The sequence below is a fragment of the Limulus polyphemus genome, unplaced genomic scaffold (genome assembly GCF_000517525.1).
Source record: "Limulus polyphemus unplaced genomic scaffold, Limulus_polyphemus-2.1.2 Scaffold1903, whole genome shotgun sequence".
Lineage (NCBI taxonomy): Eukaryota > Metazoa > Arthropoda > Merostomata > Xiphosura > Limulidae > Limulus > Limulus polyphemus.
In genome coordinates, this window is record NW_013667513.1 from 97,122 (window position 1) to 120,962 (window position 23,841).

Here is a 23,841-nt window from a genome sequence, read left to right on the forward strand (position 1 = left end):
ATTGAAATTTAACCTGAAGAATAAACAATAATTCCGATACAGTACATTACCTCTTCTCACATAAATAACTATTCTTGTTCAGTGCTGTCCTGTATATGCAAAATTGTTTTCACATGCTACAAGCCTTAAAGCTCCACCCATCTTGAATTAACTGATTCCAATACATCTTGCATGCAAATCATCATGCAACAACCCTCCACCAATAAGAGTCCAATGTACTCTCTTGATGCATATGACTCCCTCTATTTAATTATACCAAACTATCACTTCTCGTTTGGCAGTTCTCCTGTTATAGTGTTTAGTTTGTGCTCTCTTCAACTGTTTTATTTTAATCTTTTTCCATAACTTTGTATTGCTTTCTCTCAACAACTTTACTCTTTATTATACAATAGTGATATTTGTAACTTGTTGAGTTATTCCAAAGTGGAAATATTTTATATTTCTACACAGCTACAAAACTTATTACTTCATTACAAAAATGCTTTATTTATTTTTGCAAACACTGTTTGGTTATTAATTTTCCATTATGAATTCTACATTACATATTTAGAGGTTATATGTTCTATCAGCACATTTACACAGGCTTCAGGTAGCTGTACTCCACGAGAAGATTTTTGGCTTTACTTCATTGGGAGATTGGTCGTCCAATGAACTGACCTTTGTCGGTCCCCCCTTGACATGGATTCCTGTACATGGTGAGGGGACCTCCCAGGGAAGGTTCTGTATTTTCAGTTACATCCTCTGGGATCTAAACATCCACCCACGTGTTTGCCATGCGTGGTGATCCGTGAAGGGGAGGAGAGGATCTTGGTGGTTGAGTGGTGTCTGAGGCACTGCAACACACCACTTTGGCCTTATATTCCTGTGGACAGGTGGCCTTGGGGTGCCCCCCCAGGGTCAATTGACTGGTTTACTCGGGCTAGGGTCAACTGAGTACCAGTGTTGGGCATTCTCAACGGGTGTTATGGACATTGTGTCTGATGCTGGTGTTTGGGTATAGTGCTCACGAAACCCTGGCATTGCTGCAGTGTCTAGTTTGATATTCTAGTGCATCCCCTTGTAGAACTCCATGGCGGGTGTGGTCAGTGGGCACTGAATCTTTCTCTTTTATTATGGATCCCCCCCAATCCAAATAAAAAAATAGTAAAAACTCTGCTTATTGGTAAACGACCATGCCTAGAAGACTATGAACAGCAGTCTCCACCACAAGGAGGACCTGTACCTCATTTTCTGGTCTTGCATTCACTATCCGATAAATCTTTAGGGCAAATGTCTCCCTTTTTTATTCAGAAGGGTTTAAAGGGGTTTGCTGGCTCTCCAAAGTCAGTTAAGAAGCTCCATTCAGGAGACATCTTGGTTGAAACATCGACAGCAAACCACAGTGCAAAATTGAATTCAAAGGCCATTGGGGATATACCCATTGAGGTTACTCCTCACGCTTCTTTGAATTACTCACGAGGAGTTATTGTCGAGAGGGACTTAAAGTCTATCCCCAACTTGGAGATCCTTGCTGGTTTCCTCCAGCCAAGGAGTTTCAGGAGTTCGTCGAATCTCTACTCTTCAAGATAGTATTCTGGTGCCGACCTCAGTTCTAATTTTGACATTTTCATCGCCACGTCCATCATTGTGAAGGTGGGTTATTTGAATTGTAAGGTACGGCCCTATATTCCTAATCCTCTCTGATGTTTCCATTGCCAGCGGTTTGATCATTCAAAGACATCTTGTCATGGTTCTGTGATGTGTGCTCGTTGTGGTGGCAAGTACCACAATGCCTACAAGTGCCCACTGGATCCTCACTGTGTTAATTGAAGTGGTTCCCACCCCTCTTACTTTAGGTCTTGCCCTAAGTGGGTGGAGGAGAAAGAGGTACAGTGTTTGAAGACTGTTCACAACATTTCTTATCGAGAGGCTCGGAAGCTATTGTACTCTACTCCATCTCACACATGTACCACTGCACTACACTCCACTGCTACAGTGGGGGTGCAGACAGACTATTCCATGCCTGCATCTGAGTCTTTTTCACGCCATGTGAGGAGTCTTCTGCCCTCCATGGATAATAGAGTTGACAGGTCTACATGTACTCCAATCTCTGTCCCCACTATTCCTTCCAGTGACTGCCTGGGTCAACCTCCTCGGGCACCAGCCTCTGGTGTCTACACGGGTCCTTCTTTGGCCCCTAAATGCAGGATGATCATTTGATCACATCCTCAGTCATTGGATTCTCACTGTGATGACAGAGATCTACCCACTCGATCAAGGGCAGGGTCCATGGAGATCGATCGACTTCCATCTAGTAAAGAAAAACTGCATGGTCATAAACCAAAGGGTTCTCCACCCTGTTCTCCTTCACCTACATAAAAATGGCCACTTTGATACAGTGGAACTGTCAAGGTTTTTATTCTAATCTCGATGATATTAAGGCCTTGATTGACTCTTATCATCCCGTATGTGTGTCTCTCTCCTTACAGGAAACATTTCTGAAACCTGCCAATACAGTCACCTTTCGGCAGTTTTATTTGTACCGGAATGACAGGTTGTGTGATGGACGGGTGCACGGAGGGGTGGCACTGCTGGTCAACCAGCATGTGTCCCTCGATACACCCTTGGAGGCCGTAGCCATCCGTGTTTCCTTGGGTCTTACCATCACTGTTTGTTCTCTCTATCTGTCTCCTGGGGAGACTTATGATCAATCGGACCTTGATGCTCTCCTTGACCAGTTACCATCTCCCTGTTTACTTCTGGGAGACTTTAATGGACACAACCCCCTCTGGGGTGGTGCTGATATTAATGGAAGGGATTGTTCCATAGAGCATATGCTCTCGGATCACAACCTTTCTCTCTTCAATACTGGAACATATACTTATTTTCATGCACCTAGTCAGTCTTTTGCTGCTATTGATCTCTCAGTTTGCTCCCCTTCACTTTTCACTCACTTTTCTTGGATGGTCGACAGTGACCCATGGAGTAGTGATCATTTTCCTATCATTATGAGGGAGGTTGGCCATGGTCGATGCCACCCGACCCAAGTGCCACGGTGGAAGTTGGACCAGGCTGACTGGCCATCTTTCACCTCTCTCTCTGAACTTGATCTTGCCTTTGTCTGTCTGCCATCAATAGACGACTGTGTGGTTGCAGTGACTGACTGTATCGTCCAGGCAGCTGCTCATTTTATTTCCAATACCTCGACACGTTTTTCACAGTACTCTCCTCCGTGGTGGAGTCGTGCCTGCCAGTAGGTACGAAGGCTTAAAATCGGGCTTGGGATAACTTCCGACGGTATCCCTCTCTTTCTAACCTCATTGTTTATCAATGGGCCCCTGCTCGTCAGGTTTGACGTCAAAGCCAAAAGGATTAAGTTCACTACTAGCATCTCTTGTACCACCAATTCCAAAACTGTATGGGACACGATTTGGAAAGTCATTGGGAGGTATGCTTCCCATCCCCTTTCCATCTTGCTCTCCAATGGCCAGGAAGTTGCTGATGCTCTTGGCCACAGCTTTTCTCGTGCTTCTAGCACTTCTGTTTCTTCCCCTGCCTTCTTGGGAAGAGCGATTGCCTCTTTTCTTTCGGGCCAATCGTCTCTATGACTATAATCGCCCCTTCCACATTTCATGTCAGTTGTCAAACATGGGGTTTATTGAGTGGCAGCTTCAGACTGCCCTCAATCAGTTGTTGACATGCACCACTGCAAACAGTTTTACTTCTTTTTTTTTGTACTCCTTTTTTCTTTTTCTAAAACCATTTGCACACATTTTTGCCACCAATGAGGTCTCCACCTCGCTCCCGAGCTCCATCTTGGCGATATAGTTATTTGTGTGGTCCCTGAGGCAAAGTTCTTGGGGCTTATCTTGACCGTAAGCTTAGCTTCATTCAGCACATCAAGAAGCTACGTGTCAAGTGTGCAAGGGCTCTTGGGGAGTGGATCGATGTTCTATGCTAAGGATCTATCATGCCCTGTTTCGATCCAAACTGGACTATGGGTCTTTGGTCTATAGTTCTGTCAGGACTTTGGCCTTGAAGATGCTGGACCCCATTCACCATCTGGGGCTTTTGCTCTGCACCTGGGCTTTTAGCACTTCTCCAGTCCAGAGTTTGCACACTGAGTCCCACGAACCTCCTCTTCACTTCCGTCATTTGCATCTTTCTTTACAATATGCTACCAAGCTTCGATTCTTACCACGGCATCCCACCTGGGATTGTGTCTTTCTTCCTCGGTGGGCCATGCTCTTTCAGAACAGATGGTCTGCTATTCCTCCCTTTGGCCTTCATATCCAGGTGCAACTGGCTGAATTGGGTCTGGCACTGGATAACATTGCTGTCCCCAATGATCAGCCCATTCCACCATGGCTTATTACCATCCCTTCCTGTGACCTTTCCTTGAGTCATCTGAGGAAGGCGGATACTCCCGATTGGAAGTACCGTCTTCTTTTTGTTGAACATCTTTTGAGCCATTCTTCTCTTCCTATTTACATGGATGGTCGAAATCGGGTGACTCTGTTGGTTCTGCCATGGTGTGCTGTGGCTCGGTAGTTGCTCGCAGGATCTCCTCTACAGTTTCTGTGTTCACTGCCAAGTTGTATGCTATTTCTCTTGCCCTGGATCATGTAGAAGCTTATCAGCACAGTAATTGTGCTATTTACACTGATTCTATTAGCTCTCTACCGGCCCTAGAATCGCTTAACATTAGTTCTCACCCTGTTTTCGTCGATATTCAACAATGACTGGCCCATTTTTTTCTATCTTCTGTTTCCATCCAGTTTTTCTAGATACCTGGCCACGTCGGTATTCACGGGAACGAGCTCGCTGACACCGCAGCTAAGTCCGTCTGCTCTGGTGCCGTCACGGCTGTGCCTGTCCCGTACATGGACTATGGTTCTGTCTTCAAGGTGAGGCTTCGTGCCAGTTGGCAGTCGACTTGGGGTGAGCAACGTCATAACAAGCTTTTCCAGATTAAACCTTCTGTTGGTCTTTGGCTGTCTTGCTTCCGTAAGGATTGGAAGGAGGAATTAGTCCTGGCAAGGCTACGCATTGGTCACAGTTTTTTAACCCATCATTTTCTTTTATCTGGTATTGACCCACCGATGTGTAGCCATTGTGACACTGAAGTCACAATAGCTTACATTTGACTGTCGTGCCATCATTACAACTGTGAGTTTACCCCTGACGTTGGACAGTGTCATTGGCGGTGGTGACACTGTTCAACTAGATTGTATTTTTTAATTTTTTATGCAATATTGGTCTTTCTAATTGTATATAAATCTTTTATCCAAATTTTAGACATATTTTGGTTTTAACTCGCTGTATTTTTACATTTTACTCTAATTTACTTTCACCGTTTTTACTGGTTGTTTGGTGCAGATACCCTCATTGCTTTGTGCCATAAAACACCAAACAACCAACCAACCAATCATCAGTCCTTGCCTTAAGTTTGACATACTGGCTGCCAACTTTGGAAAGATAAGACGTTATACTGTTATGGTTTTGGAATAATTTAATTTTTCGTATTATTATTATTATCTATAGTTATTTAAGTTCTATAACATAAGTTTCATTAGATCGGTCGATACTCATAGTCCAGTACAGGTTAGAAATTAGGCTTAGTTGTATCTTTTCTCCTATACCAATAATACCAGGGTACTTTGTTATTTTAGGAGTACTTGTAATTCATCTTACTGGTATATCAATCATTTGTTTAGCTATATTGTCTTTTTTCCATACATCATGTCTAATAGGTTGTGTTAATACACACATATTTCATTTTCTTTGTTATTTATCTTTTATACTTTATATTTACTTGGCTTGTATTGAACCCTTGAGCCAGGGTCCTCACTAACTTCTCCCAATATTGTACATACTTATTGTTAGGTTAAGATTTTAGAGCCAAGTGATATTCTTTGTCCTGCACTGTTTAATTAGGCTTAACACATGTCTGTTATTTTCGGTTTACCTATAGTTCTACTTATGGGTTAATTGCTAATTAAGTTTAATATCTTGTTAGCATAGGTTTATTAAGTGCCTGTTCATTTTGATTTACCTGTAGTTATATTGATATTTAGGTTAACTATTTTGTTTTCTTCAACATGTGTATTACATATGTTTATTTCACTACATAATTTTTACCATTAATTTTGTTTAATTTATAATTTTGACTTCTTACCCTTAATTTTGTTTGTATGGGCTCCTGGGAACTGGGGTCCACCCTACCTGCTCCTGATATTGTTTGCCTTCTTTCTATAAAGATTAAACCCATTATCATGGATTCCATACTAGGCCTCTACTGCAGAACCTGTTAGGCTTATCTCAGTTTTATTTTTGTTTTGGACACGTTTCACAGTATATTCCCCTTCTCCTGACATTATTTCATGATGATCTTTGTGCCTCTTATGAGAGTGGGTACTTGTGAGCCTTGCCCTATACAGGCTTTAATTATTTTTGCCTTAGCTTACCGTCAGGCAGATTTTCTTCTTGATTTTATGTCTTTCAGAGACCTGTTAATTCTATCCCTTTTCTGCCCTACCTAGTTTTTCAGCTTCATATTACCCTATCTACTCTCTTACAGGTATTGTTTACCTTCCACTTCCTTTCTTTGGTGTTCCACCTATATTTAAGGATTTTTGTGGGATACCTCCTCCTTCTTCCCTCCATGTTGGGACATTTACCATCTTCAGTTCTTTTCCTCCACATATGGCTTCTTTACTTTTGGGATCTTCTTTGGTTGGACACTGGTGTTTCTTTACCATTCACTGCTAATAGGGACTTAAGGTGAGATCTTTTCCTCCTCCGGTTCATTTTTGGGGCTCCTTTTGTACATTTAGCATCACGTGGTGTATCTGCCATGCTATATTAATTTATTTATTTTTTAGTTGCTCTTTTGTTTCATTCTGAGATATTGTCATCTTTTATCTCTTACATGTCCAGCAACTTCCCGTTCTCTACATGTCCTACCTATGAGTTTTCTCTATTTGTCTTATATGCTTAATGCTGATTGGGGTTCTGGATTGATTGATTCTGCCTCAATTTCTTCTTGGGTCTTCTCTGTTTTCATATGTAGTCACATTTTGGTGGGCTATTTCTGCATGTCTGGGAATGCCCACAGTACATGTTCTTATTTTCCATTTCTCGGAAGACTATCTTAGGTTTTTTTTTTCACCGCGTGATTCGTTCCCAGTTTTGTGCCTTGCCCTTTGTCTTTTGTGGGATGGTCTGTGTTTTACCCGACTTACACATTTTGGGGGATTTTACCTACGCCATTCATTAGATGTTTAGCTTTGGTTAGTTCCTTCCAAATTGAGGTAGTCTTAACATGCTCATATGCTGCTTCCACAGTCAATTTAGGTAGTTAGATATATTTTTCCAGTTCCATACCTCACATTGTAGTCTCTATCTGGTGGGCATTTTTAAACAACCTTCCATTGGGACCATCCTTTCTCCTCCTCGAATGCATTTGATGGAGTTCTCTGCTATACAAGCCATTCATTTGATTTTTTTCTTAATTTTCATCCTTCCCTCTTTGTTTGTATGAGTTGATAGATAAGCATATCCGATACGACGTCGGGTTTAACACTTCTAGATTATTTCTCTTCCCTGATGGTCATCTCCAGAAGTTGGGTATTTGGTTCAATCAGTAGGAGGCTTCAGGACAATGATCTACAGACACAATGTCTTATCACTTTCACACCCTGGCATTTCCTCTAGTCCACTATACTTTCGTCACTCTCTTCCTTTTGTCCAGATTTGACTACTCAGGTTTCCTCTCGACTGTTCAACAGTGGTGGCTTCTATTACTTGCCAAGGGGAAACTCATTCTTGTTGCTTTTGTGATAGACTCTAGATCTCCCTTTTTGAACCCACACACTTGACATACGTCTTCTGGAAGGTCGTGTTCCAGGTGCTTTTATTCTTGTTGCTGATTGACTTCCTGTCCCATCACACTTTCTCCCAAGGAATGGCCTCTCGATCCTCCAAATTTTTGCTGGCTCTGCCTCCTGTGGGGTACTCCTCCAAATGAAGTTTTGAATTTTTTATCAATTCCCAGGTAGTTAACATCTTTTGTTTTTTATATCTAGTTATTCATCCACTTGCCCTGGCTGTCGATACATTCAAACAGGATTACATCCAGTTTATAACATTAGTTTTTTTTTATCCTTCCATAATTTTTTTCCCAAAATGTTTGTTCATCCATGTCACTCTGGTTCAGGTCATTCTGACTGATCTTTCCTGGCCAGCAACCATCTAGGTTTCTCAGCTGTTTCAGCTCGATTTATTTCCTTTGTTCTGGATTGTTTTTCATCACCTACATTTTCATGGCTCATGTGATATAATCCTTTCGACTTTTTTGTTTCTTATCATCTTCCACATTTCTTCTCAGTCGGTTCCAAATGACCTTATCTGTCCAGTATATGCTGTGGGTTTCTTCATTATTTTCAAGGCTTTTTTCCTTTAAATCCATTTCCCATGATTTCCTTCCCTTACTACACTGCTTTGTCTTTTTTTTTTTTCCTTCCACCCTGACCCATTGGGTTGGAATTGTGTTTTGATTGGCCTTTTATTCCTTGTCTCCTTCCCATCATCAATTTCTGGTGTCTTCATTCCGATCATGCACCTTCCCTTTTCCCTGCATATCAAACCTGTAGGCCATTTGAGGTACTTCATCTGTCAGGCACTGGGACTACATCTCATACGTTCATCTCCCACGATCTGCTGTAGGTAGTTGCTTCTTCCTTGCCGGGGTACGGTCATCCACTTGTTGCCACCCTTCACTTTTTCATGAGACTGTGACTGGGTAAGTTACCTTTTAGTATCTATGCCTCTTATTTTTCATGGGCATGTCCCTCTTTTTCTTTATGGATCCTGCTCTGTGGTGAGTTGTGCCTGTCCAGATATACTTAAACTAGTCAAAGCCACACTGTAAGGCCATGATGACCTAGCAATTATAATTCCATGGCCACTAAACGCACACTGCTGAGATGGAGTGTTCCACAAGATTGCTTGTAGGTTTATCCTTGCGATATGTTTTCTTCATTAGTTTGCTTGTTCTGGACTATACTTACCCATGGACTACATCCCTGGTATGGAATAAATCGGTATGGACAACTTTTCAAAATAGGGTTTGGTGGTCACCTGTTGCACTGTCTCAGGTGTTGTCATTCCTCCAGACTCTCCACCACACTTTCTCATCTCCTTTTTCGTCTATTGGAGTTTGGGAGTTCTTACCACTTTCCAGTTATAAGCCACTGGGGTGGTGGACCATGAAGGCATCCTCCTGAATGAGGTAATAATGAGAAACAGTGATGTTCTGCTGGTGTAGATGACGAGTTGCTCTCCATTTTATATATCTTGAGAGTGAGCCATCAAAATTGCACTTCACTCCTTTGATTGGGATCCCTCATCCTACCCCCATGTAGATGTTGGTTCCCAGTGGCTGGGTTTTGGATTTAGAGCTGAACCAATCAACATATGTCCTCACACATGTATTACAAATGTCTATATTCCCCCAATCAATTATATTCCTGTTACTCCATCTGTATTGTGAGTCACGGTGAGGTACTTGAAGATTAATACGGTTCTTTCCCTTCTACTATCCCTCGATGTTCTTATTATTCCGAGGATGTTACTATGCTTTGGGTATTCCTGATTTTGAGTGAGGTGGTTTAAATTACACAAACATCTTTTCGATGCCGGATATTGGGTTCCCGCATTGATTGATTAATTTCTCCCATTGCTCTCGTGCGTCCCATTCATAGATCTAGGGGTACGAGATTCCCTCTGGTCTCATGAACTTGAGGTGAAGAGGGTATGATCCTCTTTCCTACTTTCCACCTGATGGCTTGATTTTGGATTGTAGTTAACTTGCCGCAAGTATGATCCTCTTTGCTATCCCAACATGAATGTTAGTTCCCTGTGGCCTGAGTTTTTTATTGTAACCGACTTATTAGCAGTATGAATCTTTTTCCTACCCTCACGTGAATGTTAGTCCCCATTGGCCAGGTTTTGGTAGTTGACTTACCAGCGTATGATCCTCATCCTACTCCTTCGTAGGTGTCAGTTCCCAGCAGCCTGGGTTTTGGATGTAGTTGACTTACCGTGTACATTCAGTTGCACCCTAGCCACTCTACACCTGGAGGAACATCCTTTTATTCTCACCAACATTTATGTATTATAGGATTGAGATTCATGTATCATGTGGTTTGGATCCCGATCCAACCATAGTTCTTTTCCTAATGGATGTGGTACTCCCTATTTCTGCTCATATCTGTGACACTTTTTTCCACACCAAGTGAAGAGTATACCTGGTACAGAAGTGGTGCAGTCTCCCACGTATGATCTTTGACTTCGAAGATCTCCTATTTGGGAGTGCTCTTTGGACACTTTCAAAGGATGCTTCTTTCTTTCCCTCGCACCGGTCCCTCGACCTGTTCATTGTGGGATTCTAACTATTTAAGTGAGCAGAAGTAATGCGCTGTATCAGAAGTTATAATTTTCCTATACTGAAAATGTATTACCAATAGGTGCTTTCCTCTTCTCACACTTCCCACTCTTCCTCCCCACTGAAAACCGCTGCTTCCAGTTTCTGCCAAAACTTGAAGTGATTGTTCTGTAGAATTGAATAGAGGAAGTCACATGTGTCAAGAGAGAGTGTCGCACTCTTATTGGTGGAGGTTTGTTGCATGATGATTTGCATGCGAGACATATTTGAATCAGTGAATTCCAGATGAATGGGAGCTTCTAGGCTTGTGGCATGCACAAAACAATTTTGCATATAAAGGGCAGCATTAAACCATTGGAGGTAAGTACTTATCAAATATGGGATATGCCAAATTAGAAATGTACTATGTAAGAGTAATTAAAGTCAGTAGTGAAAAGAAGTTAATTTGTAATTATGCTGTATGTACACTAAGAAGAATTTGATGTGGTTGTCAATGAGCCTATCATGTTGTACCTCTTGATGTTTTTGTAAAGATCAAAAACATTTCCATCATTGCATTATACTATGAATAATTAGATTTAGGACCATTAAGATCATATTCTCTACATTATATTATAGCTTCAAAATTAAAAAAGCTTTACTGATCATTTTCTTCTTTGTAAAAAGACCACTTTTATTTAAATTTTTGCAATCCACTTTATAATTGCTAAATGTTTTAACTATAAAAATAGTCTGTGTGTTAGATATTATATTTAAAACAGGTAGATAAAACTAAATTTTCATGACTTTCTTGATTTGAGCATCGAGACTGCAAAATGCAGCTTGAGAACCTGCACACTCCCTACAACATTACAGCTCCCTGGACAAACAATTAGGCTGTTAGTAGTCTAATAAATTTTAATAAAACTGGTAATTTAAAAAGAATTTATTCCTAACAGTCAGTTATGGTACCAAAACTTGTGGAACTGGCGACTGACAACATAAACATTTTAAAGTATAATCCAAAAATTGGTTATTTTAAGATTCTGTTATTAATATTATTATTTTAACACTTCTATTTCTTTGTTGGTAAGATTAAACTGATTGAAAAAGAGCTTACCAAGCTTACTGGAGTAGAGTTGAAGAAAAAGGACCTTAAGGTTAATTTTGCAATGGTAAGTTTTATTTAATTTAAATATGTTTTTTTAGGTGTTCAGAAAAGTACACTGGTCTGTAAACATGTCCACACTCTTAAATTACCTATATGTTACTGCTTGCATACAGGTTAATTCTGGCACATTTAGCATATCAATATGAATATTTCATGCATAAACATTGTTTTGTCAACATTGATCTTTTTGTTTACAATTAATTTTCACAGTGTTTGAAGGCAGTCATATAGATTACATAAACAGCTGCTATCTAAATGCAGAGTGGATATGGCTTTATCTCATCTTCCTAAATGTCATGGATGAACGTTTCACTACAGCCTAAAAGCCCTTAACAAATTATGACTTAGAGATAGGTTGTTTTATATAATAAGATATTTTGATCGTACAGATTTTAGTGCATTAATAAAACAGTCATAGAAAGAATACATAAAACCAAGCGTATATTATGTTACCGACATATTTTTGTAGGAAAACAAACAGTGTGATTATTTTGGTAAACCCTGCCATTTCAAAGAAAGATTATATCTGCATAATCTTTGTGTGTTTTAATTTATATTTGTAATTATATCTATTCAATTAATTATCAAAAAATAACTATAATAATTATATAAAATAATAATATAAATTACTTTATTTTAATTCATTCCAAAACAAAAATATACATTATTAAAAATTGTCTATAGCACATGATTTCATGATACTTAGTTCAGCTTGGGCAGGAGTCGTTGATGTGTGATACCTCCAATAGACAGGTAGAATATCATCAGTGACAGTTAAGGAAAACCCATAATGGTGCAAATAGTAATTAGACATGGGTCAAAGGACAATAAAATTTAAGTATAAATAGATGTACGCTGTTACAAGTTTAAAGCTGTTGAGGATAAGCAAATGTAGTTTCATGTTACAATTTGAAGTCATTCTAGAAAGAAAAAAGGGTAATTTAGAGTTTTTTTCTCTTTTTTGTTTTTCTTGGTTACATGGTTGGTCAAAATGGAACAACCTTGTATAGAATTAGGGTAGAGAAAAATAACAGATAAAATATTTAAACTTTTACTGAAAGGAAACATTTGAAATTTATTTAGGAGGTTTTAGAGATTATGCAAATGAAATTTGAGATGAAGAAAAGTATTTTTAATCTTAATGTGGAAATCACTGTGCACTCGGAATAGTAAAAAAAAAAGTATATATATATTCACGAACAATTTCTTTAGTAAAAATACTTCATTAAAACATCTAGTTTTTTTGGTGTACAAAAGACTTGCAATGTTTATTAAAAGTCTGCCAAACTTTGTGGAGATACACATACTGCATTAAAAGTGATAGTATGGAAACTAAATAGAGTACAAGTAGTTATGCGGTTGGTCAGTTTGACCAACTCCATGTAGCTCTTAATTTTTATATCACTTAAGTTTTAGCTTCTTCATCCAAAACAAATTTTGGAAAATATGAAAATCAAACTTCATTTCCATGTGTCACGTGACACATCTTAACTTTGATTTCTCTACTTAAGAATTTTCTAATTTCCGAAATATGTTACTGTGATTTCCAGCCAATTTTAAACACAAAGTATACATAATTACAAGAAAGAACCTAAAATAGGAACTTCCCACCTCCTTTATTTATTAAGATACCAATAAATTTGTCAAAACCACCAGAAAAACCCTGCCCTTCTCTCTCTCTCTCTGACTTTTGAGATTGTTTGTTAATCAACTTTACATGACTGAGGGATATGTTTGTAACAAATAGAAAGAGCAGATACTTCTCTGTGTAGATCTTACAACCATGCTTTTAATTTTTCCTGGGTTATCCTTCACAGTGAAAATTTCTTAGTTGATATTGATCAGATTCAGTGCTCTGAACAGTATGGAATATTCTTAACCTATTTATAGCTTATTTAGAAAGCCAAATAAATTATAGTACTTTTGTAGCATTCCATTCTCATGCATGATACATTTTTTGTGTTCTAAAACATATATTTAAAAGATACTTGAATTTTTTTGGACTCCCAAGTTTGTGAGACTCAACGAGGCTCAGAAGAGAATGTCAAATATTTTTGTTAGAGCACAGAAAACCCAAATAGGATGTTATAATAGTAGCTAAAATGTAAAAATTACAAACTTCTTACCTTAGCCTAACAAAGTATAAAGCAAACATTACACTAGCTTGAGACCTGCTGTAAAATATGACACTAGATCACATGCTGTTTATGGTAGCTCTGTGGGAAACAGCAGATAGGTTCATACTGTGATTCATTGCCTTTTATGCAAGGACTACTGCTCCAGTGGTGAAAAGTATGAGAATTAAACCATAAAATCAAAAGAAAACAGATGTAAAAAAGGTTAATGAGCACATTAAGATAAATAATTTGGGAATATTTAGTCAATAATGTAGTCAGTGCAGAGGAAGAATATTATTCATTTTATTTCATATTTTTCAACTTGAAATTTCACTGTACCTTGATGATTTTTCTACAGTTAGTGTTAGGAGTAAATAAATGAGAGATAAAATATAAATTTTTACTGAAAAAAAACGTTTGATATTCATTTAGTAGGTTCTAGAGGTCATGCATATGAAATAACTGTACAGTGAAAAGAGGTATTTTATTTTTAACATAAAAATCACCTTTCACTCATTAAAGACTCTGGAAATGCATAGACAAATCTTTAGTAGAAATAAAAATCTGTATTTTGTCCACAACAGACTTATGATGTTTACTAAAAGCTTGCCAAATTTTGTTAACATACATAGTAAATTCAGAGTTATAGCATATATAATTTTACACTTCCGATGTTGGTCAGATTGACCAACTTCATTCCTGTACAGTTAAAATAAATTGTACTTAAAGAAATATAACTTTACTTTGAAAAGCATTCTCACTCATCAAGTTAAATCTTATAATATTTAAAAACAGACAGGACACCAACAGCAAGTCTTAACTGTTTAAAAGACAGAAACAAACTTGTTTGGAAATTCCAAGACTGACCTGATAATCCACATTCTCTGTGTAACTGCCCAATCATGATATTGGATTGCAATTATCCAAAAAGTATCTCTGTTTTATGTAGCAGGTCATACAGCAGTTCTAGATTCACAAAGAATTATAGAATACCATGCCAAGAAACAGTAGTGGGCTGAATCTTGCTGCAGAAAGTAACATGTTGGGTTGAATTAGTGCATGTCCTTGACCACATACAGTATGTTCTGAATAAAAAGTTTAATTTTTTTTAAATTAATGAAGTATATATAACAAGAAAATGAGAGAGAGTGCTGTCCACATACTACACTCTTGTAATTTTCCTCCATTTACATATAATGTGTTTTGACCTGCTTTACCACATGGTTGTGCTACTGACATATTCCATTTATCTCACATATTTAGAATAGATTCAAATTGGCATCTACTAGACAGAAAAAGATGTGTCAGAATATATCTGTGGAAAGTGCTTTCAACCAAACTTCTCTTTGTTAATTCAAAAACACAATAACAGTAAATGAATCTGTAATGTTCTCTGAAATTCAGCTGCTTTATTGAATACAGCCCTTATCTGATGATGACTCAGTACTGTGGGTCTAAACATTGTAATTATTAAAATCAGAACGTGCATACTGTAAAAGTTTCTGTTGTTGTATTTTTTTGAATTAATTATTCAGTTCAGTAGATTACTCACTATTAAGTTCTCTTTATTGTGAATTATATGAAAGTTGCATAGAGAAGTTAGATAAACAAGTAATATAACTTAGACTACTACTAACAAATAAATTTACCAACTTGACAATGAAATCTGGCAACTGAAATTAAAAATGTGGTTTTTATAGTATGGGTATTTATGAGAATTTACATATTTTAGAACACACTGGCAGAAAAAAGGACAATTCTAGCCCAGCTTTTGGCAGAACTGTATGAACAGAGACAAAACAGAGAAAAAGAACTGATAAAGAGAATTGTAAGTTTATTTCTCAAGTTTAGTAAAGGCAATATAGATTGTATTTATAAAATGTCTATGATTAGGCAGATATTTAGTTATCTTTTGATTAATTAAACATATATTTTCCCCTAATGTGTGTGGAATATCAGAAAAATATAAAAGTTGCACCAGAAGAAATAACTATAATTTTCTTAAATATAAAAAATTAACATAAATACTATTTTTGTGCCTGGCATGATGATGCATGGCTATCTTATGCTATTTACACTCATTTGTTGCTAATTTGAGTGTAACAGTTGTACAGAAAGAAGCTTTATAGACATAAAGTAAAGTGAAAGAAATTCTCAACTCCAAAGAAAAGCAGAATGTCTTGCTGACTTAGCAGAACCAATTATGATGGATAGTGAAAGAAATAAAAACATTAAACTTTGCTTTCTTATTTGGGAATATTTAGTCAATAATGCAGTTAGTGCAGAGGAAAAATATTATTCATTTTATTTCATATTTTTCAAATTTCCATTTCACTGTACCTTGACCACATACAATATGTTCTGAATAAGAAGCTTAAACAAAGATGTATCATAAGATACCAGTATTTACTGAGGTAAACAGTTATTATTAGAAGTTTGATTTTAATTGTTTTTGTCTCGTACACTGAAAGATGATTTAGTGATTCTACTTCCAACTTTTTTCAAGTAACATTGAAGGATAAAGGTCAAGATGTCTAGTGAAATAATTCTTATTGAGCTATTTTAGGTAGAGGAATGTTAAGTCATAAAATGTTTGAAGTGAGTTCATATATCTGATTAGAGTTTGTTTGAGGAAAACGTTTTAGTCTATTAATACAGTTCTTATCAGGCTAAATCTTTGTTGAACACCAAAAAAGCTCTTTGACCAGATAATATTTTCCCAAGGGTTTTGAAGGAGGTTAAAGATTTGATATGTGATCCATTTTCTACTATTTTTTTTGTCAAAAGCCATCCAAGTAGTGTACTGTTGCTCGTGGCAAGGCAAATAGGATTTTACGTTGTAGCTACAGAAGTATTGAATGCAATTCTAAAGAGGCTATAATTTCATTGTATTCATCACTGGTTAGGCCACATTTCGAGTATTACCTTCAGTCTTGGACTTCTAACCTCAGGAAGGACTTTGAATATTTAGAAAGGGTTCAGAAGAGGGATACTAGCATGATACCTGAGATGGAAAGGTTGTTAGGACAAGTTAAGATCTCTGAAATTGTTTTCTCTTGATACAAGAAGAGTTAGAGAGGATCTCATTGTGTTGTTTAAGATTATTAAGGGAATTGATAGCATTGATGCATCATCTTTTTAGCCACAACATAGCAGCTCATATAACAGTGCTAAGTATTTTTTGTTTTTTTCAAGAACTTCTAGCTCATAGCTCCATCATCTTTTAACCGATTTGAAATATAATTACAGTTTTGGACATAGTAGGTCAAACCCTTTCAATTGATGTATATGACCATCCCCAAGGTCTCATAGATTAATTTACTCTAATCCTGCCTAAAATAATTTCAATTTGAGGGTAGGCTGGTAGAGATTTTGATGAGTAATAAAATTGAATCAGGTATATGCTGGCCCCACACTTGGTATTGCTGGCACAAAAAAAAATATATCTAATACCAAAAAAAAAAGGTCTCATAGATTAATTTACTCTAATCCTGCCTAAAAGAATATCAAGTGCCGTGGCTGTTGAGAGTTCCCTCTTCTTTCGTACATAATAGTAAGAATGTTAGAATTAGGAGCCTTTTATATAAATTTTGGCAGAGTAAGAGTCATCTTCAGTTAAGACAATTTTATTTTTGTAACATAGTGGTTGTTCTTTGGAATGGGTCGCCTTTAGATATGGTTTGATGCAATAAATTTAAGAGAAGGCTTGATTAATATTTGAATGACAAGGGTTGGCTTTAAGTGTTCTATTTTTATTTCAAAGTTTTGTTTAGTAGATGGGATGGCCTAGATGGACAAACAGGTTACTTGTTGCCCTTAAATTATATTAATGTATGTCAATCTAATTTCATTATATGAATTATCTTAGCTTTTGAAAGTTCTGACAAATCATTTAAAGTGTGTAAATTTTTTTAGTTGAAACAATTATTTTAAATTTATAATTTTATTATATTATGAATGATCTTATAAGCTATGTCTTAAGGCATATATTATTGTTTAAAACATTTTATAAAGGTTTTGCTATTAGTCATGTGTGACTTTCATGGAAAACAAAACGGGCTTTTATGAGTATCATAACCTATACCCTTACATTTGATTACAACTTTGTTCTATTGTAATCTAACTGCCCTTTTGCTACTTTAAGAATTGAATTGTGCACTTTTTTCTCTAGTCTGCAAGTAGTTTTTTTCACTGCACAAATCATGTGGTGTTACTTTAATTTAGTGTGATATTGCTCTCATTAAGTCTAATTACAATAATATTTTCAACAGAACTTACTACATTTTTAGTGGAGAAGTGACATCTTTTTTTTTGTTCACAAATAACACTGAGAATTAATGTGCCAGTTGATATCATATATTGTTTGGAGTATAGTAATATCCAAGTATTGTTGGCAGCATGAAATGGAAGAGAGGCGGGCAGGTGAAATTCAAGATTACTGGTTGATTCAGTTCCAAAAATTACTGGATCGTAAACCTCAGGAGCTTATCGACAAAGTAAGTTTCAAAATGATTGTGGAATGTTAAGTGTGCAAATCATTGTATTATTCCTGCATTTGCCAGGGCAAAATCATCATTCCCAAGAACAGATGTGTGCTTAGGGATGTTCTAAACCTCTAACATGTCTATAGCAGGTGATTTACTTCTCTTAATTACTTTTTGAATTTGGCTACTTTTATCCAAGATTATTAAATTATTAGCCATTTTTGGAGCTGGGTGATTAAATCCATTAATTGATATAATCAATTATCTATGAACATTGATTAGTGTTACTTAAAATAATTGATTATTCAAGTAATTAATCTCATTAAAATAATAAGCTAACTGATATTAGTGTTTCTGATTATTAATTTTTTTCATTTATTACAGCTATCCAAGTAATAGAAATATTTCTTGCATGATTTTTTGTAATTATGTTTATTAATCCAAGGTATTCAGCTTTAATAATCTATTAGTGTCATGATTCATGAAAATAATAAACTTATCAATATTTGTGTTTACTATTGCTACTATTTTTGATTATTCCAACTATTCAAGTATCATATAAGAATAATTAATTAGTTGAATGTAATAGATTAATGAGCCCAGCAGTTAATTGATTAGCAAATTGTTCTAATTGCCTAGTTGTACATTCAACATCATCAGTTAGTTAAGAGTAGTAGAAGATGAACAAATCTCCTTTTATCCCAGAGTTATTGAGTTAGGTTTTATTATACAATGCAAGTTTTGTTTATTGCTCTTATTTTTGTTAATTATTCAATGTTATTGAAATCTTCAAACAGCCAAATTTGTAAAATAGTAAAATTATAATGAACAAAACTGTTATACTAAACAGAAAAAAACATTTTATATTGTATACAGTTGTCCAACCTACAAACCAGACTCTTCCCATTTTTAATAACTTTAGTGTATTTTCTAAACCACGTGTTTTGTATTAAATATATAGACACACACACGTTTATAACCAATAGAAAGTGCAAACTTCAACGTATTGCACTTTTACATTCTGTAATTTATTTTTCACGATGAAAGTCGTATAGTGTACTATAAAGAGTAGACATGTTCAGAGTGAAGGTGATTTTCCAAGCAGTAATGGAATTTTATCCTATATATATCACTCATTTAGAAAGCCACATTAGGTGTAGTAGTTTTAAAACATTATAATCTGGTGCCTGATATACTTTTATATATATTTAAAAGCTACATAAATTCTTTTGGGGACAATAAACAGTGTGAGAAATATAGTCTGATCAATGTACATTTCCAAGTACAAATAAGCAAAGTGCTAAATTTCGTTTTTTTTAATTTATATTTTCTTTTTGTTGTACATCTTTTAACAAAACTAACTAAAATCTAAAAATTCAAAATTTATTGGGTTAATAAAGAAAACTTGAATGGAAAAAAATTAAAACATTCCACATGATTGCTGATTTGGATTGCTCACCTAATTCTTTTGTGTGAGATCACATGATTTGACTTTATTCGTTTGTTTACACTAAGGTGTCCTGCTGTGATGTATTGTGTTTCACATTCTAATAGCATTGTAAAAGAGATAAAACTAAAAGCAGGTGGAAAAGAATAAAAAGTTAAGGCAATTAAGGTAAATAATTATAATTTTCTATTACAATATGCAATCATTTTAGATAGAAAAAGGAGATATTTTTTATTTTATTTCCAATTTTTTATGTTTTAATTTTATTGTACATTGATAATTTTACTATAGTTAAGAGTTAGGGTAGAGATAGTAGGAGATAAAACATAGTTTTAGTGGCAAAAACTTGATATTCATTTAGAAAATTCTAAAATGCAAATGTGTAATATGAAACTGCAAGATGATAAGGAGTATTTTTAATCATAGCATGAAAAATCACCTTTCACTTAGACTGTCTCAGTATAGGTATCATAAATTCATAGACAAATCTTTAGTAAAAATACTTTATTAAAAAAATTGATTTCTCCTGTTCAGCAGACATGTAGTCAATATAAATAATAAGCTTGCATTTGTCTGTCCAGAACTTTTCTCACAAATTTCTCCGGATGCTTCCGGGAGATGTGCCTGTGTTTCTCTTGCACCGGTTCCTCCTCCATTTCAATGTGGGAGTCAAGCTAATCTTGTGAGTGGAGGGAGAGTACCTTATTGGAAGTTATAATTTTTCTAAATGAAAATGTATTTGTGATATGTACTTCCCTCTGCTCACACTTCCCACTTGTCCTCCCCAAAATCTACCTTATTTGACTTAACCAGAAATAAATTATTCTCAAGACTTTTTTAATTTAAAGAGATTACAGACTGCCTCTGAAGCTCATTAGACTTATCAGCATATGGTCATTTTCTGAAGGCCTGATGAATTTAAAATTATTCGTCTAGAAAATCTGGAATCTACGTATGATTCATACCCTGGGATCTTCTATTGTTATGTTATAGGCTACAGACTTTCTCAAGAATTTGTTGAATTTCTGAAATTTAATTCTATTTTCTCAAGGCTTGTTGAGTTTTGAACAAACAAGACTTATCTCCAAATTATAAACTATAAATAGACCTACCTCACAGTTTTTTAGGTTTGATTAAATTATAGACTTATTGTTCTCAGGCTCATTTAAATTTACCAGTATCTGGATTTGCCTCAAGATTTGTCAGGTTTTATTAGATTATACACTTATTGGAAAACTTACTGAAATTGATTAGATAAAATTTTCAATATCTTGTTTTTTTTCTATAGAAATAGGATATTTGTTGCTAGCTAATATATTTTAGAATAATTACAAATGCCTTCTGAGGTCAGGTACAAATCTTTGAACTAAAATTAATTTGAAAATCATAACTTATTGACAGTATCCAGTGTTACACATTTCTTTGTAATAAACAAGCTATTAAAATGCAAATGTGATTAACATGTGTGATTTTATGCTATTACTGTTTTTTCTAATGAACTGTTTGAAGGCTTGTTATTCCACGGACACAGAAAAGAATGTAATCATTCATATATGTATATGTGTGTGTGTGTCTATATATATAAATGAGATGAATATTTGTAAACTTTAAATAATGATTTTAATTTGTAGACCACCAAGTTATAGTGCAGTTGTTTAATCATTATTTAAATTCAATAGAAAAAACTTTAGCTTATTTAACTGATTTAGTTCAGCACTTTCAGTTACAGGTAAATGATTTTAATTTGTGCTACCTAATTTTGAATTCTTCATATTTATTGAAAAATCTTCCTTTTCTTTTTCAAGAAATATTAAAATGTTACTTAAAATTAGGCCCCTCAATGGCACAGTGATGTTTCTGTGGACTTACAATGCTAGATAGCTCATTGTGTAGCTTTGTGCATAACTTCAAACAAACAAACTTAAAATTAGATTTCCAAGATTGAATAATAATAAGTAAACCAGTTTGTGATTACAAATATATTGGATGTTTATAGGAACTAGCAGTGGACCCAGTAGTTAAGGAAATATTTGTGAATGCAGGAGCTCAAGGTTATATCACCCTGTTTGCTACTAAAAACATCACAGTCGACCAGCTTATCAAAATGTCTGAAAAAGATTTAAGTAAAGTAAGTACTGTATATAAAAAAAATTTATTCTTTGATTAATTACATTGGTGTTAAAGTATTTTTTTGGGCTTTATTAACTATTTTTGTAAATATCAGAAATTATTTATGTTGACAGTTTTTTTCTATAAATGTTGGTAATTTTAACTGAAGTTAATTTTTTACAAAATAAAATTGACTCCATAATAAAGATATAAATCTCCAATACTGTTTTTAAAAACATTTAAAGCATTTCATTTCCACCCGTTATTTAAAAATTTGTTTTTCAAATATTGTATAGATAGGATATCACCCATTTTCTGCTTGAAGTAATCCTGATATGCTAGCAGGCTAGAAAAGTTAATTTAATAATGATCACGTAAATATACATTTTTTACAGACCTTAGTGTTGTGAAAATAAATGTAAAATTATATTAATAAGTTGTTTTGTTGCAAGAATAGCAAAGTATTTAGATTATAACTCTTGTATTTTGAATATAAAGTTATTTTACAATTTCAAGTTGTTGAAATAATGTCAGGTTTTCTAGATAAGGACACTTCTTATTTTAGTTGTGAAATGTTCTGTAGTAGTTTGTCAAACTTATTTTTCTCTAGTTTTAATGTTATGTTTAAATAAAACAAAAAATATAAATGAATAGAGTTAGACTAAATTTATTCACAATAGTTTATTCATAGGACTACCTAAGACAGTTATTGATTGTAATGCTTTGGTATGCTTATCTGATGTATATCTTTATTCTCATCAGTTGGGAGTAACCAACAGCACTGTTCGAATGGCCATAATGAATGCAATTTTTGACTACCAGAAGAAAGGAAGTCCAGCTAAAAAGCTTGATGTTGAAGGAGAAGAGAAATACAGGTGATGTGATTGCAGTAATTACTTGTAGTTCTTTCCAAACCCTTCTGTTCATTTTTGTTTTTACTTTTGGTTGTTTCGTAAGCACAAATGAGCAAGTTTCATTAAGTTCAACATAAATTGCTCATTATAATATAGCTATTACTCAGGCAAAGCATAAATTGGATACCCTTTAATCTTATTTGGTTACAAAGCCATAAACTAGAAAATCAGATCCCTCTTGCCATGCCCACTTGTCACATCCTCTTTTTTACAAATTGCCAATAGTTCTCTCTGAGGTTTTATATTATTTTTAGCTAACAGAAAGCAAAAGTTTTAATCTATCAAATAACATATTTCATTGTTTTCAGTACAGAGTATTGACTATTTTATCTTTAGTTTAAAAGTTTCTCTCGTGGTGGCCATATTGACAAGCTTATGCCATAGTTAGGAAGCCAAATAAATTATAATAGTTCTATTTCTTGTTTTTCATGTACGTTCTTTATTTATTATTATAACAGTAATTGAAATGTAAAAATTAGAAACTTGTTAGGTTAGATTAGGTAAGATAATGAAAAATTATACTAATAAAAATTCTTCATGAAATATACTTGCAAACAAGATGTACATTACATTATTCAATACGGTAACATAAGCTACACATTCACTATGTGATTTTCAATTTGTGTGGTGGGATTATTAGTTAGACACAGGTCAAAGTGCAGTAAAAGAAAATTTAGTGTAAACAGATACATACTGTTACAAGCTTTAAGCTATTTAGAATATACAATTGTAGTATCCAGTTACAATTTGAAGTCATTCTAGAAAAAAGAGTAATGTAGATTTATTTCTTATTATTTTATGGTGATTACAATGTCAGTCAAACTGACTGAATGCATATAGAGTTAGAGTAGAGAAAATAACAAATGAAATATAACATTTCACTGAAAAAAAGTTTGATACTTATTTACAAGATTTAAGAGATTTTGGAAATGAAATTAAACAATTTTCAGATGAAGAAAAGTATTTTTAATCTTAACATGAAAATCACTTTGCAGTCAGAGCAGTCAGCACTCTCATTCCATATATTCTCATACAAATTTTTAATTAAGACTTGTAATGTCTACTGAAAACTTGCAAAATTTCATGAAGATACACAAAACATCTTAAAAGTTATAGTATGGAAACTTTAATGGTCACTTTGGGGTTAAAAAGTCGGTAACACATCGACCAAGCCCATAGCGAGAGGGTTAAACA

General features: G+C 35.0%; 1 protein-coding gene across 3 annotated transcripts in view; it reads left to right on the forward strand.

The window, feature by feature from the left end:
- Positions 1–23,841, forward strand: part of LOC106465309 (E3 ubiquitin-protein ligase LRSAM1-like) — a 114,649-nt gene that overhangs the window by 83,556 nt on the left and 7,252 nt on the right. For all 3 annotated transcript variants that reach the window (XM_022393178.1, XM_022393177.1, XM_022393179.1), the window contains 5 exons: positions 11,500–11,580; positions 15,426–15,521; positions 18,091–18,189; positions 21,621–21,752; positions 22,496–22,608. In XM_022393178.1, the coding sequence (XP_022248886.1) occupies positions 11,500–11,580; positions 15,426–15,521; positions 18,091–18,189; positions 21,621–21,752; positions 22,496–22,608 (521 nt within the window). The remainder of the gene's footprint in view (positions 1–11,499; positions 11,581–15,425; positions 15,522–18,090; positions 18,190–21,620; positions 21,753–22,495; positions 22,609–23,841) is intronic.